This window comes from Eublepharis macularius, chromosome 2 (assembly GCF_028583425.1).
Source record: "Eublepharis macularius isolate TG4126 chromosome 2, MPM_Emac_v1.0, whole genome shotgun sequence".
NCBI lineage: Eukaryota > Metazoa > Chordata > Lepidosauria > Squamata > Eublepharidae > Eublepharis > Eublepharis macularius.
The window spans coordinates 195,604,314-195,620,511 of NC_072791.1; the positions used below are offsets into that span (position 1 = coordinate 195,604,314).

Here is a 16,198-nt window from a genome sequence, read left to right on the forward strand (position 1 = left end):
GAACCAACAAGAGCGAACAAAAACAGTGGAATAGGCAGCCTGGGTAAGTGAGGGAAAGATTGGAAACGAAACGGTGAGAAGGAAAACGGGAAGGTGTTGCGGGGAGGTGGGGGGATCTTGCAAAGCAACACTGGCTTCTATCTTATGAGCATTCCACTCATGCTTCTTTCTGGGCAGCAGTCTTGAAACAGCCTGTTGGCAAGCTGAACCTTGCCCTTGCGTTTGGGTTAATGGGTTTCTGAATATGTGAACATATATAGCTGACATGTGCCATCAGATCTATATAAGCAGTTTGTGCAAACCATATGGTTAGTGATTTTCCCCCCACTGCAAACTGCAAATACACACACAATAAAATACATCAGGAGCAAGAAAAATAAGCCAAGAGAAGCAAAAACAATTCAAAACAGCAGAATCCAGCAATAATAAACAGCGCTAAAGTGATAAAATAAATAATCTCTGGAAGAAACATTAAGCAGTGAAATAATAAAGGGCAAAGGATAAAAAAGTAAAACCCAATAAAGAGAGAAACCCATTAAAAGCTTCCTGGAACAAAACAGAATCCAGTATCCCAATTCATTTCCCACTGGCGCTTCAGGAAATTGTAAGAGTGTGTTTGCGTGACCTGGCATTGCACCACTGTGCTTATGTCTCTTCTGGTAAAAACTGGAAGTGACATGGTGGACACTCTAGCATTTTACAAAAACTCTAAAGCCATAGCGTTTTTATGAATGCTAGAGCATCTAAAGATTCCAATTCCTGCTAGGGGTTGCCGGCTGTGGCCTGGCAGCCCTACTGAGGGGACACGGAGCAGGCCATCAGGCAGCCTCAAATCATAAGCAAGCTAATATATGTGGAGGCAGCCCTTTAATGACTGTGGTCCCAAACTTTTAAATTTTACTAACATAAGGTTTCTATATTCAAGTTTCCCAAAGCCAGGTAACCTAATCTGCATAACAGATAAATAGATTGCAAATTATGTAAATCAAGCATATTATTTTCTCTACTAACTGTTTTGCATTCCTCCTGTTAAGGAACATGCAGGGAAAAAAGTTGGGGGGAAATCATAGAAAACATTTCATTAATTGACTTTCTGTACATTTCAGGATTTGCTCAGCCTCTCTTCTGAGACAACATCAAAGCTTGTCTGAGAAAGATGGAACTGCCTCTGCTTCTGTTGAATTAATGTGTAAATAGAAGTCTCTAAGTAAGATGTTCTTGTTTTTTTCCTAAGTCTCAGTCCTTGACAGATACCAAAAACACACCATCCTTAGCTATGGACATGAAAAGTCTTCATAGTTAGCAGAAATAAGCCTTCGGCTGCACACTCACGCTCCTACAAGAAGTTTCCACATTGCTAAACATGCCATGTTAATTGGTTATAATAAAAATAATAACATTCGATTCATGTACTGCTCTTCAGGACAACTTGACACCCACTCAGAGTGGTTTAATCACTACACTTTGTTTTCAGAAAGATTCCATCTCTGTCTTTAGCTTTAGGCTTGTTTTCAAATTTTGTGCTACCATTTCCTATTGTATCTGCTCACTGCATGTCCTAACTGTAGTTCATTATTGTATTTTGCTCAATGAATGTACTAGCTGTTGATTATATTGTATTTCACATGCACTGTGTGATCCACCTTGGTTCTCAGTAAGAAAGGCAGACAATTAAAAAAAACACACACACACAAACTCAGTGACTAGTTTCCAGGAAACTTACTGCCAATGAAGCATTAATAGAATCCTCACTCTAATCCTGATTTACCCAGAAATAAATGCTATCCATTTAAATAGGACTAATTTCCATACAAGAGAGCACAATGCTGTAGCATTATGCATCTTCGAAATCTCTCAACATATAGTAACCCTGAGCCTTGGAATTAACTCTGCACAATTACAAAAAGGGCCACAAAACCCAAGATTACTCTTTCCCTAGAGTATTTAACACACAAAGTATTTAATACACAATTAGATGAAAGAGAGTCCTACTGTGTAGAAAGGCTAGGGTGAGCTTCAATATTTCTGAGTCCTGGCCAAAAAATATGTTTGAAACGAGGTTGATTAAAAACAAAGTCAGTACAGTCACTTTTAATTAGATTTTTAGATTCTCCCCACAGCTTCCCCAAGCAAGTATCAGATTTGCAATATGTGAATTAGTAAGGAAATGTATTTTCAAGTATGTGGTGCTACTACAAATCTAAGATGGAGGATCAGGGTTGAAGCATTGGCCTTTTGCATTAAAGTGCTTATCTTAGGACTGAAAAAGCGAATCCTTTTGATTTTAAAAACATTTAACTGAGCCAACCAACAGCACAAAGGTGCAAATATCCACACATGCTCCGAAAGACTGGACTAATTACATGCCCTGAATGCACCAAGTTAATATTATCTAAATGGGCTCCTTTTGACTTGCTAGTGTGCTGTCAGTTTTGAAAATATAAAAAACATTCCCCCCCCCCCGCTGCACTCAGCTGGAGAAGACACTGTCCTTTTAGATATTTAAAATCCTTCCCTTGTATAGAGACTCAATTATTATTGTATTACTATTGTCTTTTGAAATAATCTGCAAATTCCCAAGAAGGCCTGACATACTTTCCCTTAAAAAATACTTAACGTTTAGAAGCCAAAGTCTTGTTGCTGCAGGCTTTTGGCCAAGACATCCTCACAAGAAGCACATGACTGCCATAGGAAAGCAAAGCCTTACTTCCTTGTTTCCTGCACCTGTCAATCACCACTAAGGTTGCCAGGTCCAGGTTGTGAAACTCCTGGAGATTTGGGGGTGGAGCCTAGAGAGGGCAGAGTTTGGGGAGGGGCCTCAGTGGGGTATAATGCCATAGAGTTCACCCTTCAGAGCAGCCATTTTCTCCAAGGGGACTGATCTCTGTTGCCTGGAGATCAGTTGCAGTTCCAGGAGATCTCCAGCTACCACCAGGAGGCTGGCAACCCTAGTCACCACCATTACTTCCCTCATGGGCTAGAACCAAGGGAAAGCAGAATGGGCCGTGTTTCCTCAGCAGAAAAAAACCCACATTTTGTCTTCTGTCTCTGGAACTAGAAGGCCCGGACACACTTCCTTTTTTAAAAAAACTCTACAAAACTGGGAATTACAGGCCTCAAGTGGCACACCCAGATTCCAGATAAAACTTTGCCAGCAGAACAATATGGCAACTCTATACTAGCTCTTTGAACAGGCCTCAGAAACAAAGGCAACCAGTGTAAATGAGAAAGTCTGACACAATATGCTGCCCATGGTGGATACAGTATTTAGGACCAACTAAAATGTCCAAACCATTCTAAAAGGCAGCCCAATGCAAAGCATGTTACTAGGGGTGCCAGTGGCAGGTTGGGATATTCCTGGAGGTTTGGGGGGTGGAGCCTAGAGAGGGTGAACTCTGGCATCACAACTTTGGTTTCATAAATTGCTGGAGATCTGGGGACAGTGCCTTTGGAGGGCCACATTTGTGGAACATAGGGAGCTAGCTGGTAAGCCAAGGTGGGTAGAGTTCTCTTTCTTTGCCCATCTCTGGTTCTTGCAAAGCCCAAAATATAAATATAGTTTCTTTATTGAGCTCATGACAGAATGCCGGTTGCAAGGATTCCTGGAACATTTAGTTTCCAGGGACTTTTGACATCTGTGTGAAGGAGCCCGGTGCCCTGGAAACGTACGTTTTCCTTGCATCAGGAACACTAGTGTTGCTGGCACCAGAGGGAGGGGGGATGGAGGCCTCTCTGACAAGCTTCCAGTGAGACTTTCCTGTCACAATTACCAATGAAGAAGAGGGTGATGGATAGGGTTGCCTGCTCTAGGCTGGGAAATTCCTGGAGATTTGGGGGGTGAAGGGAGGGGCTTTGGAATGGGAGGGGCTTCAATATAGTATAATACCATAGAATCCACCCAGGCAGCCATTTTCTCCAGGAGAACTGGTCTCTGTCACCTGGAAATCAGTTGTAATTCCAGGAGATCTCCAGCCACCACCTGGAGGTTGGCAACACTAGTGATGAGGGTCAAGTGCAGCATCACATTCTGGGCTGTGGGCAGACATTCAGATCCCACTCTCTTCTGTAGGGCTGCCAGGTCCCCTTACCCTCCAGGCAGGAGGTGGGAGACCTGGTACTTACGTTATTGCTGCCCTCACGCATGTGGCTTGTGCAGTGGCATCACTTCTGAGAAGTGATGTCATCACACAGGCTGTGCGCTGCTGCGGAGCACAGGAGCGCTGCCATGGCCCACTCCGGAGCATGGGAGTACTGCTGGAGTGGCGCGACGGGCCCTGGAGTGCTCGTGCGCTCCGCAGTGGGCCAAATTGGGCCTGTTTCAGGCTGAAATTGGCCTACTGCGGCATGTGGAAGTGTGCCGCCTGGGAGCGCACCCTGGAAGGCGTATCCCCCTGCCTTTCCCCTCCCCCGGGCAGGTAAGCGGAGATGGGGGGTGGGAGAAGGGGATCCTCTGCCCCCAGCGAGAGACTACTGTAGCCAGGACCAGAAAACAAAAAGATTATATTGTTCTCTTCTGTCTCAGAACCCACCAATATCTTAACCAAAGATATGTAATCAACCATTAGCTAGCTTTTAGAAGGAAACCGGTGGTTTCAATCATTTAAAAATAGATATATGCAGACATATAGTTGAGGAAGTAAAGTGAAAACTAGGTCTCTCTGTGGTTAAGCTAGCAGAGATGTGTGTGTGTGCTAATGTGTGACAGCCTATGTATGGAAAAAAACAAATAAAGAGGAAGGGGTTTCTTAAAAGAGGAAGGGGAGATGTAAACTAAGGTGGAGTTTTAGGTGAAAACTGGAAAGGTGTAACTCCCAAGTACCTCAGCCTATGGGGAAAGGGAGAGGGAAACTGCGGACGGGGATAGGATGCTTAGAATCTGTCAATTATTAGTAGTGATTTGAAGTCTATAAAAATGTGTGTTCAGGAAGCCTCTGGGTTCCTTTTTGGCACCCTCGGGCCCGTGTACTTCAATAAAGCAGCAGCTTGTACCGCTCAAAGTCTCGGTCTCTCTTCTTGTGGTTTGAGGCAGGAAGGCATTGGCCGTCTGGCCCAGCCACCTTCGGGCGACACTACAACCCTACTCCTCCGATATGATCAGGAATGCTCTTGGGTCTGAATTTAGAAATTTGGTAAGAAAAAAATGAGAGACTTTCTGATTTTTTAAAAATAGCTGTTTGCCAGCCCTATCAAGTAGTGGCAGATCTCCTGGAATTACAACTGATCCTCAGACAATACAGATCAGTTTCCATGGAGAAAATGGCTGCTTTGGAGAATAGACTCTATGACATCATACTCTGCTGAGACCCCTCCCCAAACTCTACCTTCTCTAGGCTCCCCCCCCCCCAAACCTCCAGGAATTTCTCAACTTGAAGCTGGCAACCCTAATCCTAATTCTGATTAACCTATTAGGGGGCTGACCCTCACTAGTTTACATTGAAAGGATGTAGCACAGAATAACCCTGTGTGGATAAGTTTCCAAGCAACTTTCCACTGCACCAACACCATTCTTGTCCTCTGAAAGAACTGAGCAAGTCCACAGAGTTCTGGAAAATCCCTGATCTTCTAACATATCAACATAATTCCTGAATTATTAAATTATAGTTTGAGACGAGCAAACAGCAGCTTTGGTTCCTGTAATGAGTCTATATATTTCTTCAATGCAGTCCTCCCTTCACCAGTTAAAGTGCTTTCCCCCCCCCCGTCTCTTCTTCCAGCACTCCTTGGGTCTGATAAAGATTCTGAGAAGGACACAGCACAGGCCATGACAATAGACTCTTCTAGGAGCAGTAAGTCAGGAGGAGAGGAGCAATGGAAAAGGGAGGGAATGGAAATGTACTACAACAAGAACCAGATGAGAAGAAATGAAAAGGGTTTGGGACAAAACATTAGATTGGATCCCGTGGAACTTTTCTGCTTGCACAAGAGCTCTGCTCATGAGCAAGCAGAAAGATAAGGAAGTCACTGACATTAGTCCTTGCATTAAGTCAACTTGACCGCATCCCATCTTGTATTTCCACTTGTGGAAGACGCTGGGCAGACCTTCTTCAATCATATCAAATCACACCTCCACAATGGACTTTAATGGCTGTACGAAATAGCCTTTTGATTTTTTGCACAAGCAACATCGATCAGAAATGGAACAGCCGGGCTTGATTTTACATACATTACATTCTGAGTTAACCAAAACACAAAATAAACCAATACATACGATAAAAAATTGTTAGCTTTATTCTTTTGGCTTGGTAGTAATGTAGTTTATTGTTATTTATGCTAAAATATTCTCCACCATGCAATTGATATATATTACTAGTCAACACAGCCAAAGTAAAAGAATAAGTTTATTTCTGTTTCCCCACAATTAGAAACACAAAATACGCTGATGTGGTTAGTTATGAACTTACTACTATGTTCTTATGGAAAGAAGAAAAACAATAGCAGCCCATGGTTCCTATGTTATTTTAAGACAGTTCTAATGCAGTACAGATCAAGAATTACTATCTGTAAAAAAAATACTGCAAAAGATGAAAAAGTCCTTGAAATATAAGTCCAGAATATCGGATGCAAAAGAACACGAGGAGATCAAAGATCTGTTTTATCACTCCCAGAGATAAACCTATCCAGAAGCAAGTGTCATGTGGTCTCCTTCTATCTGAAATTATTTTACATCCAAACTGGTTAAAATCTGATTTTTCCTCTCTATGGCTGCGATCCTAAGCATGCTTTCCCAAGAGCTAGCACTACTGACTAAAAATTGGACTCACTTCAGAGCAGACCTGCTTAGGCTGTTTCACAGCTGCAACCTGTCTTTTTTCCCCCGTGTTAAATATTGTATGTGTAAAATATAGCTTCAAATAAATAAATAAATAAGCAAACAATGCAATTATAATTCTGATTACATCTGCAAATTGATAATTTTTTTAAGAATTGTGTTTTTATAAAAAGTTATAGCAATTTCATTTTTTAAAAGCAAATGAAGATATTGACAGTAAGACTTCATATGCTACGTATTTTTTAAAAAACCCTGACACGTAAGCAGCATCAAGCTGTTGCTAACTTAAAAATCAATTTCTATTATTTTTGCCAGTGACACACAACTTCCCATATTAGGCTACTGGAAGGTGTATCTGTACAAGATGAGCTTATGCAGGACTGTATGTATTCTAAACCAGAAATATAGATGCTATACCAATGAAACCCAAATTCTGTGCCCAGAATAATTATAAAGCATGACTAAGTTTGCATATATTTATTTGACTTTCAAGAATTGCATTTCCAAAGCATTTAGGATTTTTTGCTTTTTGAAAAAAAAAAAAACCTGGGGTTTGGATCCAACCATTTTTCCCACTGGCTGATGGAGTCACCTCCCAATAGACTATGCTAAGGATCATAGGACCTGTGCAAACGAAAGCCATATAAGATGGGGGCTTGGAGTTACAGTAAGGAGGACTGGGCAAGATTGAGAAAACATGCTGGCTGGATCCAGCATGTCTTCTACCTAGGATGGTAGAAGACATGGAGCAGAAGAAAGAGTGAGAATTGGTAGAGAAAGATTACACAAATTGAATCATCATGTGGAAGAGCACCAGGGAGCTATGTAAGGCACTGAAGCTCCACTCTCTGACTAATGGCTATCCTTGCTAGGCACATAATCCATAACTAAGCCCTCCCGCCAAGACCTGTAAACTAGAAATCTATTTGTTAAAAAAGGAGGAAGAAAGCTTGGATCCTTAAAACGTCTGGTCCTTATCCTCATAGCAGGTTAGACTATTCCATTACAAACCCAGAGATGCACCAAATACATGCAACTCTTGCTTTATTATTCAGTTTGGAATGTTATAAAATAGAACATTAATATCTGTTGAAAGCTTGCACACTCAAACAGAAGGCTCATGTGTATCACAGGAAATATTGTCTGTGCTCGGAGTAAATCTTTTGCACAAACACAAGACTACGGTCAAATCCACATTACTCATTCTAAGTCGCATGTTCCCCGCATTCCCCACGCAATCCCGAGTGCCGGTCACATTACCTCATTAAACAGACGCATTTCATTCGCATTTCTCCCGAATATGTGGTCACAGGTTTTCAACGGGAGTTTCACGGTGGCCGTGAACGGGCCAATGCACAATTTACGTGGTTTTTTTAAAAACCACCCCCCTTCCTGTCTCTCCAGCCGTTCCGAGAGTTCCTATTGGCTGATTCAACTTGCAAGTGCTCCGTAGTCTGCAAAAGACTGTTTTTGACTTCATAGCACTGGATTTACTGATTATGCTGTTTCTGAATCAAATCGGTAGTTTGAAAAATCATTTTGGGGTGAATCCATCCTCAGAACGGACTCGCGAAACTTCCTTTTTAACTGTTTTTTATTTTTTTTATTTTATATTATTGTAATATTGAAATTATGAAATATCGAAATAATGATACTCCAAGGAAGTGAAACTTCAGTAAAATTCAGGCACTGAACTGTCCTGCATAAGAAATGCCCACAAAAGCTTCCCACATGCTTCCAAATTTCCAAAAAAGAAACGGGAGAGAGCCATCAGTGCTGTCAGTGGGGGAAAGAGAGGCATCATTATCTTCAATGATGTTTCTTTATAAGGCAAGATCAAAATAACGGAAAAGTGCGTTCAAAAAATAAAAAAAAATGGGCGGGGGAAAAAGGTCCTGCCCAAAAAAGCGGTTTTCGAGCGGCCGTGTGACCGGAGGAACGCACGAGAAAGATGGATTGGAAGCAGGAATGTGAACGAAGAGGAAAAAATCGCGGATTGGAGGCAAACGGAAGATATCCGATAAACATGCGGGTAATGGGTGAATGTGGATTTGACCTACCTTTCAGACCTACATTCAAGTGGCATATAATGTCAACCTGAAAGAGGGAAGGCTATGGACAGATGTTTCTGAATAAACACTTAAATAGCTACACTGATGGGATACTCATCGATTTACTTTCTTCCAGTATGGTACATGTCAGAAATAGCTAGAACCAACTTTTATCTGATGACTCCCTTTTTAAACGGATATATCCTGCAGGGATTTAACATTTGGTAAGAACTAGGGACTAAGAATATTAAAGCAATGTTTGTCATCATACCAAAATGAGAGTAATTTTTGCTAAATGAGGTCGGCATTAAGATGTTTACTGGATCCAGTTCAATGGATTCATCGTGGAATGCGCTGGTTACTAAGCATGTGAAAAGCAGAAAGAAAAACCATCCCCCCGCTGTTCTAAAGTTTTCATATTCATTGCAAATTTTATAGCCGCATCAAGCACTCTCCTGATATAGCATAAATACCTAAAAATTATGCCACCCTGACTCTGCTCCTCTGTTACTTCTTCATAGTTTTATTTTGCATGCATGAGCTATAAAGTAGAGCATGCCTTCATGCAAATCAGTTATCTGTATACAAAAAAAAAGGTATCAGACTAAACTGACTTCGTCCAGAAGTGAGAAATACATTCTAAAATGTAATCAAAATAAGCATTGGACTAATGAATTATCTGAATTGAACAGTATTGTTTTAAAAGTAGGTTTCTGGCCATGTTCTGCCATTAACAACTGGTAATTACCAACAGTACCCCAGAAACATTCAAGCTGAACAAACAGGGAGAACATGGATGGTGCGTGATACTGTACCATGTTTTATTTAGGGCATGTGTATGTATGTATATTTCAAAATCCATGTGACGTTTGCATTCTTATATATTATATGTCACATATATCCTAGACCAGATCTTCCTCTTCTGAAGAAAAGCATCATTTCAGAATATACACAATATTTTAAGCCTAAAAAAAAATTACAGAGAGGGTTGGGAGGAATGGAGAAAAGCCAGCCATGAGAAACTGTGGCCCTGGTTAAAGATGTCAGAGCTCATCCAACTCCCTTCAAAAAATTTTGCACAAAGAAGAACCCACCTGATTATGCACCAATCTGGTCAATATAGTGCCACATGGCTTCCTAGCTTCCTAGTTTCACCTGTAAACCTTTGAACAGGTTTCAGGTAGCGTGGTGTGGGATATGGCTCTGCTTACAAGGTTGTCCCTTCCATTTAAGATGTTGCAGTGGAGTGCATCTTCCTTCTCAGGGACCTAAGTTCTTCCTCTCCAGCCCAATATACCCAGTAACTGTTTATCAGCTTGGTTTTCCTCAAATCACATGCTGTGGCATCAAATTATCTAGTAACAGATTATGTACAATGCTTTCCTCCTATACATTTTCTTTTAGGAGCCCAGCAATTAACCACCAATTTGCTCCCGCATAGCATTTCTCAGTCTGGAACTCTCAGAGGTTCCAAGTGTGCGCGCCAAGAACTTGCTTGGTTGTTTTAAAAAGAAAAAGTGAAGGTGCTTCTTGTTTGGGGGAGGAGGGTTTAGGGACAAGCTTGGACAAAACACTTACTTGTATGTACATCTTATTTGTATATACATCTATCAAAAATGCAGCCTTATTCAAGCTCTAAGCAAAATATGCAAATTCTCCACAAATGTTTTAATATCACATTTCTCTGTTATATTTGTCCAAAATGCTAATCTTGATAGAAGTTGGTATACTGACATCACAGCAGCTCCCTCAAAAATTCCTTTCTTTGTCAGTTCCATCGACCAGATATCCTTCTTACCCTTAGAACTCACACTCTTTGCAGCAGAGCCAAGATTCTCTCTTACATGGTTTGCACGTTATCATTAAGTACTAAAGGGAAAGTGAGATGTAAACAAATATCTGAAAAAGAGCGTTTAGCTCTATTGCTCAACATAATCAGAAACAGTGGTCTGGAAACTGAAAAATAACTGCACCCACAGACATTTGTCAAACAGGACACATGTAGCTGTTGAAACACACACACTGGATAAATTACTGCAGCATTGGGAGTATTTTGGTTAACATACACACTATCACCGTACATTTTGACAGTTGGTAACCATTTTGTGCATCCTTCATCCATGCCTGCTGGTAAGAACAACAGTACTGTCCTGATTAGCCCGTTATCCTCTTACCAAGTCCCCAATAGGATGACAATTGCCTTTTATTAAATGCTGGCCTTAGGTGTATGTATATGATTTTGGATAACTATAGAACCTGTCAGTTTGGCATTAATTTCCAACAGGATTCCCACTGGCAGTAATATTACCTTACGCTGTAAACAATATCTTTGTTTGGATTGTATGAACTGTTTGTATCTTTTTTGTTTTACTTTTTCCTGTCTCTTGAAACTTTGTCTTTATCTTCTTTCTCTGGTGTTTCCTGCTCATATTTGTCTGGCTTTGTCACACTGTCATACGAAGGAGGTGAAGTTGTAGAGGAGCTCCTGTCTGTCTTTTGCAGAGTTGAGTTCAAACTTAATTGATCGATAACCATTCCATTTTTGACAGAAAAGTCATCTCCATCTTTGTCATACATGAACGAAACTTGGTTTATTGTTCTCTTCAAACGGTATGATCGAAAAGCTCGCTGAATAACTTTTGCAGACTCCTCCTCAAGTTTCCGTTTCAATGTCGTTGTGATTGGTTCATAGGAGACTTTAGAAGGATTGGCTGCCATAAACCGATCTTCCATTTGAACACGAAGGGCATCCATTTCATCACTTTCGCCCAAAACACGTTTTGTGAAGGCAAACAAGATGTCGAGGCAGTGAATTCTGTCACCATTTACCATGGGAAGATCCATTGCAATAAGCTGAATCTTATTTGGTTTGGGTATTAAAAGAGGAGGATCCAGGGAGGCAGCAAAATCAAAGAGATTGCAGTATTCTATAAACTGGGTTGCATCTGGATCAAACTTTTCCCAGACTTCATAGAACATTTCAAAGTCATCTTCCCCTAAAGGTTCAGCACTTTCTTCTGTAGCAACGCCAAAGTTTTCCAGAATAACAGCAATGTACATATTTACCACCACTAGAAATGATATGATAATGTAGCTGACAAAAAAGAAAATCCCAATAGAAGGAATGCCGCAGTCTCCTTCAACAAAGCTTCCTGGATTTTGTTTGTGAGGGTCACAGTCAGGTTCCCCACTGCTAAGAATGGGTTCTAGCAATTCAGCCCAGCCAGCAGAGGTGGTAATTTGAAAGAGGCAGATCATGCTGTTACCAAAGGTTTCAAAATTGAACATGTCATCAATTCCAACTGCTCTCTTGACATAAGCAAAGTTGGACATCCCAAATATAGCGTAGATGAACATGACGAGGAAAAGCAGGAGACCGATGTTAAACAAGGCAGGCAAAGACATCATCAAGGCGAAAAGCAGAGTGCGGATCCCTTTAGCACCCTTGATAAGCCGCAGGATTCGACCTATCCTGGCAAGTCGGATAACTCGGAACAAGGTGGGGGACACAAAGTATTTCTCGATAATCTCTGCTAGAAACATACCTGAAAAAATTGCAAAGTAAAACATTTTATAACTAGAATTAAATATTCATAATCATATTTCTTTCCCCTATCCTACAATATAAAAGAGCCAGTTTAATGTAGTGGTTAAGTGTGCGGGACTCTAATCTGGAGAGCTGGGTTCAAGTCCTCACTCCTCCACTTGAAGGCAGCTGGGTGACCTTGGGCTAGTCACAGCTCTCTGGAGCTCTCTCAGCCCCACCCACCTCACAGGGTGTTTGTTGTGGGGATAATAACATACTTTGTAAACTGCTCTAAGTGGGCATTAAGTTGTCCTGAAGGGCGGTGTATAAATTGAATGTTGTTGTTGTTAAAAGAGTAAGCATATTCCAGACAACTCACTTCCTACCCTGGTGCACCACCAGAGGGCATTGCCACAGAGCAGAGCAGGCAACAATGCCCGCCCCCTTCATTTGGCCAGAATCAGGTATGGAGCAGGAGGCAATGCCCTCCCCCCTTCACCTGGCTGGAATCAGAATCGGAGCATGTGGCAATGACCCCCCCCTTCCACCGGCTGGGATCATGAGTGGAGTATGAGGCAATGACCACCCCCCGCCTTCACCCGACCAGTATCACATGTGGAGCAGGAGGCAATACCTGCCCCCCCTTCACCCAGTCGGGATCAGTAACAGAGGAGGAGGCAATGCCTGCCTGCCCACCCTCCCCTTTCTAGAGCTCATTGCATTTCCCGCACAATGGGCTTTGTTGCTAGTTACAGTAATAATTTTGATCAGGGACTGTATTGTGAGGATAAGATAGTGAACAACCCATCCTGTTTTATTAGCTCTTTCGCACTGATTAATAACATAATCACAATTTGTTGGATCCAATAGTTCTCTTCTGCTAAGTGAGAAACCTTCTGTTAGAAGAATTATTTTGGGAGAAGATTTCCTGCATAAGAAAAGGAAGTCTTTCTGTTGGAGGAAAATTTACAAAAGGAGTCTTTCTCCAATGGAAGTTTCCTCACTTAACTGAATGGACCTATTGGATCCAATCCATTATTATTTTATGAATCACCTACCTTGAGGAAACAAAGTAACATGACAGGCTAGACTGAGTCTAGAACTATACCCCTGGAACAATTTGTCTAAATATAACATGATTTTAAAACTCTATCCCATTTTAATACTGTTGTGTTTGATTGCAAGCCACCTAGAGACATGGTTCCTGTGTCTCCTATTCTCCTTCAGAAATTTGCTGCTACCTAATGTGAACCCTGGTATATCAGGGCATATGTAAAAATAAGACAGAAGGAAACTAATTCTATTTATTAAGAGATATTAAGAATAATACGGCAATCCATAAAACACCCTCACATCTGGCTTAGAAGTATATGGCTTGCTATGACTGGAAATCATAACCAACGCGTTTTTTTTTTAAAAAAAGAATTTATTGGTTGTTAAGCCTATATACTTTTATCAGGAGATAAATGGATATGAAAACTGTGGTTACAAGTAAAACACAAAATCATCTCTCCCTTGGCCCACCCTAGGTTCATGATTTTTAGCTGGCTGGCCAAGTTGCATTTTATCTTCCATCTCACAGACATCAGAAGTCCACAAGAGACATTTTGGGGTCTGCTAAGTACTGATAGCCCCTGCAAAGGCAAGCTTAACCAGACCCTGCCACTGCTTTAGTGAGTGGCTACATTCAGAAGCCACAACAAACCTCAGTTCGTGATAGGCAGCCGCCCTAAGTCCGTTCACGGGGAGAGCGGGGTATAAATTTGATAAAATAAATAAATAAATAACTTGTTTGCTGTGCTTGTGTGTGCTCCTTCCCTTCTTACCCTTCCCTCCTTATCTCGAGGCACAACCAGCAGATATGGTATCCCCGGGGTCAACCCAGGGATGCCAGAGCTATTCTACAGCAGGCATTCTCTTGCTTTAAAAATGCTGCAGTGCCCCAATCCTGCTTGGGACTGCAATGTGGTGGTGGGCTTCTCTCTCCTCACCAGGGCTTTTTTTCAGCAGGAACGCGGTGGAACAGAGTTCCGGAACCTCTTGAAAATGGTCACATAGCTGGTGCCCCCCCCCCTGATCTCCAGACAGAGGGGAGTTTAGATTGCCCTCTGCGCCGCTCCAACCCACTGAGTTCCACCACCTCTTTTCCCAGAAAAAAAGCCCTGCTCCTCACCATGCTGTTTTCCAAGAACCCAAATGCCCCAGGAGATTGTGCACTTGAAAAATGTCACTGAAAGTAGATACAGGAGCCAATTCTCCTCCCTGTTCCACATGCCCATTAAAATAATTGTACTGTAGATGATGGTTCATGGTATTTCAGTTATCCTATGTACAAAACTTGCCACAATCCTTCTTAACTTCCAGTGAAATCAGACTCTTATGTAATTAAGTTTTCTGCCTGTAAATAACATCTCACAGTCTGATACATGCCTCCTCCTCACCCCTTGCTTTTCCCCTTTGTAAACTCCACTTCCCCTCTGTAAACTCCACTTCTCCCCTAACCAAATGGGATGCCTGAGTTTGACCTTCTTTGAATTCCCTGCGATTTACCAAAATGTGCTCAGTTCCACAATGATGTGTTCCTTGTCCAGCTCAATGTTCCTACTATGTATCTTAGGTTCTAGTCTACTTGTTAAATTAAGTCCTGCTACATGTCCCTTGTTTATATTAACTGGAAAGGAAAATGACCCTGATTGTAAGATGCCCCTGTTAAAAAATGTGCACATTTTAAAAAGTTATTATTGGACATAACCCTCTCTTTTTCTGTTCAGATTCCTTATTTGGCTCTCCAGCCAAACCTCCTACACTCAAAACCTGCTGGTTTGAGCAGGGTCCAAGATCCACTTAAATCCATTAGCCATCTAGCCATCTCAAATTACTTCTCCATGCAGAATATGACAGATAATAGATTTCTCTGTTCTCTTTCTTTTTTAAAATCTCTCTTCCCCTCTTGAGTTGCCCGCTGCACATGTGGGCCACTGAGACATTTTAGTGTTTGATGCTGTAACATAAGTATTATTCTGATAGCATGTGTGTATTTTTGATTCCTGCTCAATAAATTGCTCTATTTATATTTCATTCTCCATTGTCATTCCAAGCCTGCTTCTTTGTTGTGATGACCTGTGTGTCACATCTCTTTTTCCCTCTCTCTTATGCTAGATATTAGAACCTAGAACTTCAGCTTCTATAGAACAGGAGTGAGAAGTACTGAAAGAGTTTGGTTTCCATAGAGTACATTTAGACGCAGGTACGAAGCAGGTTGCATTTCTGTATGGATGTGTGTCTACTTACATGTCTTCCCAAGCTGTGCTGTAGTGCTGCTGAACTCTTTTTGATTTTGCCACTACAGACTAACACGGCAAACTCCTTTGAATCTTTACACAAGCAAACTGATCCCCACACCAAAAGGAGCTGTCTGCATCTCCATATCAAAGGAGTTGTTTACATCCCCCCTCTCCTCCTTCCCCCCTTCCCCCCTCTCCTCCTCTATATTTGGCCAGTTTCCTTCTGCCCTCCATGCATCTGACGAAGAGAACGTGATTCTCGAAAGCTTATGCTACAATAAAATTGGTTAGTCTTAAAGGTGCTACTGGACTCTTTTTGATCAAGCACTCAAAGTAACAAGCCAGCCCACAGTCTGACTCAATCTGGGACTTCTCCAGCAAACTGTATGACAATTTATATAGCTGAAATGCTTGCACTTTGCAATCATACACACTCACCCATCCAGTTCTCCGTCATCAGCTATTTGCCACATGTTTTTTTGCGGTGTAAGTGCATTCATATACCATGAGGCCTGTGCTTATCTAGCTGAATGAGGTGGTTAGAATGGACTTTAGATTGCAAGTATGT

General features: G+C 41.6%; 1 protein-coding gene across 8 annotated transcripts in view; it reads right to left on the reverse strand.

Annotated features, from left to right (window-relative positions):
• Positions 1 to 11,187: 11,187 nt before the first annotated feature.
• LOC129323664 (sodium channel protein type 2 subunit alpha-like) overlaps positions 11,188 to 16,198 on the reverse strand; it is a 76,157-nt gene continuing 71,146 nt past the window's right edge. For all 8 annotated transcript variants that reach the window (XM_054970223.1, XM_054970221.1, XM_054970219.1 and 5 more), the window contains one exon: positions 11,188 to 12,365. In XM_054970223.1, coding sequence (XP_054826198.1) covers positions 11,188 to 12,365 — 1,178 coding nt within the window. The remainder of the gene's footprint in view (positions 12,366 to 16,198) is intronic.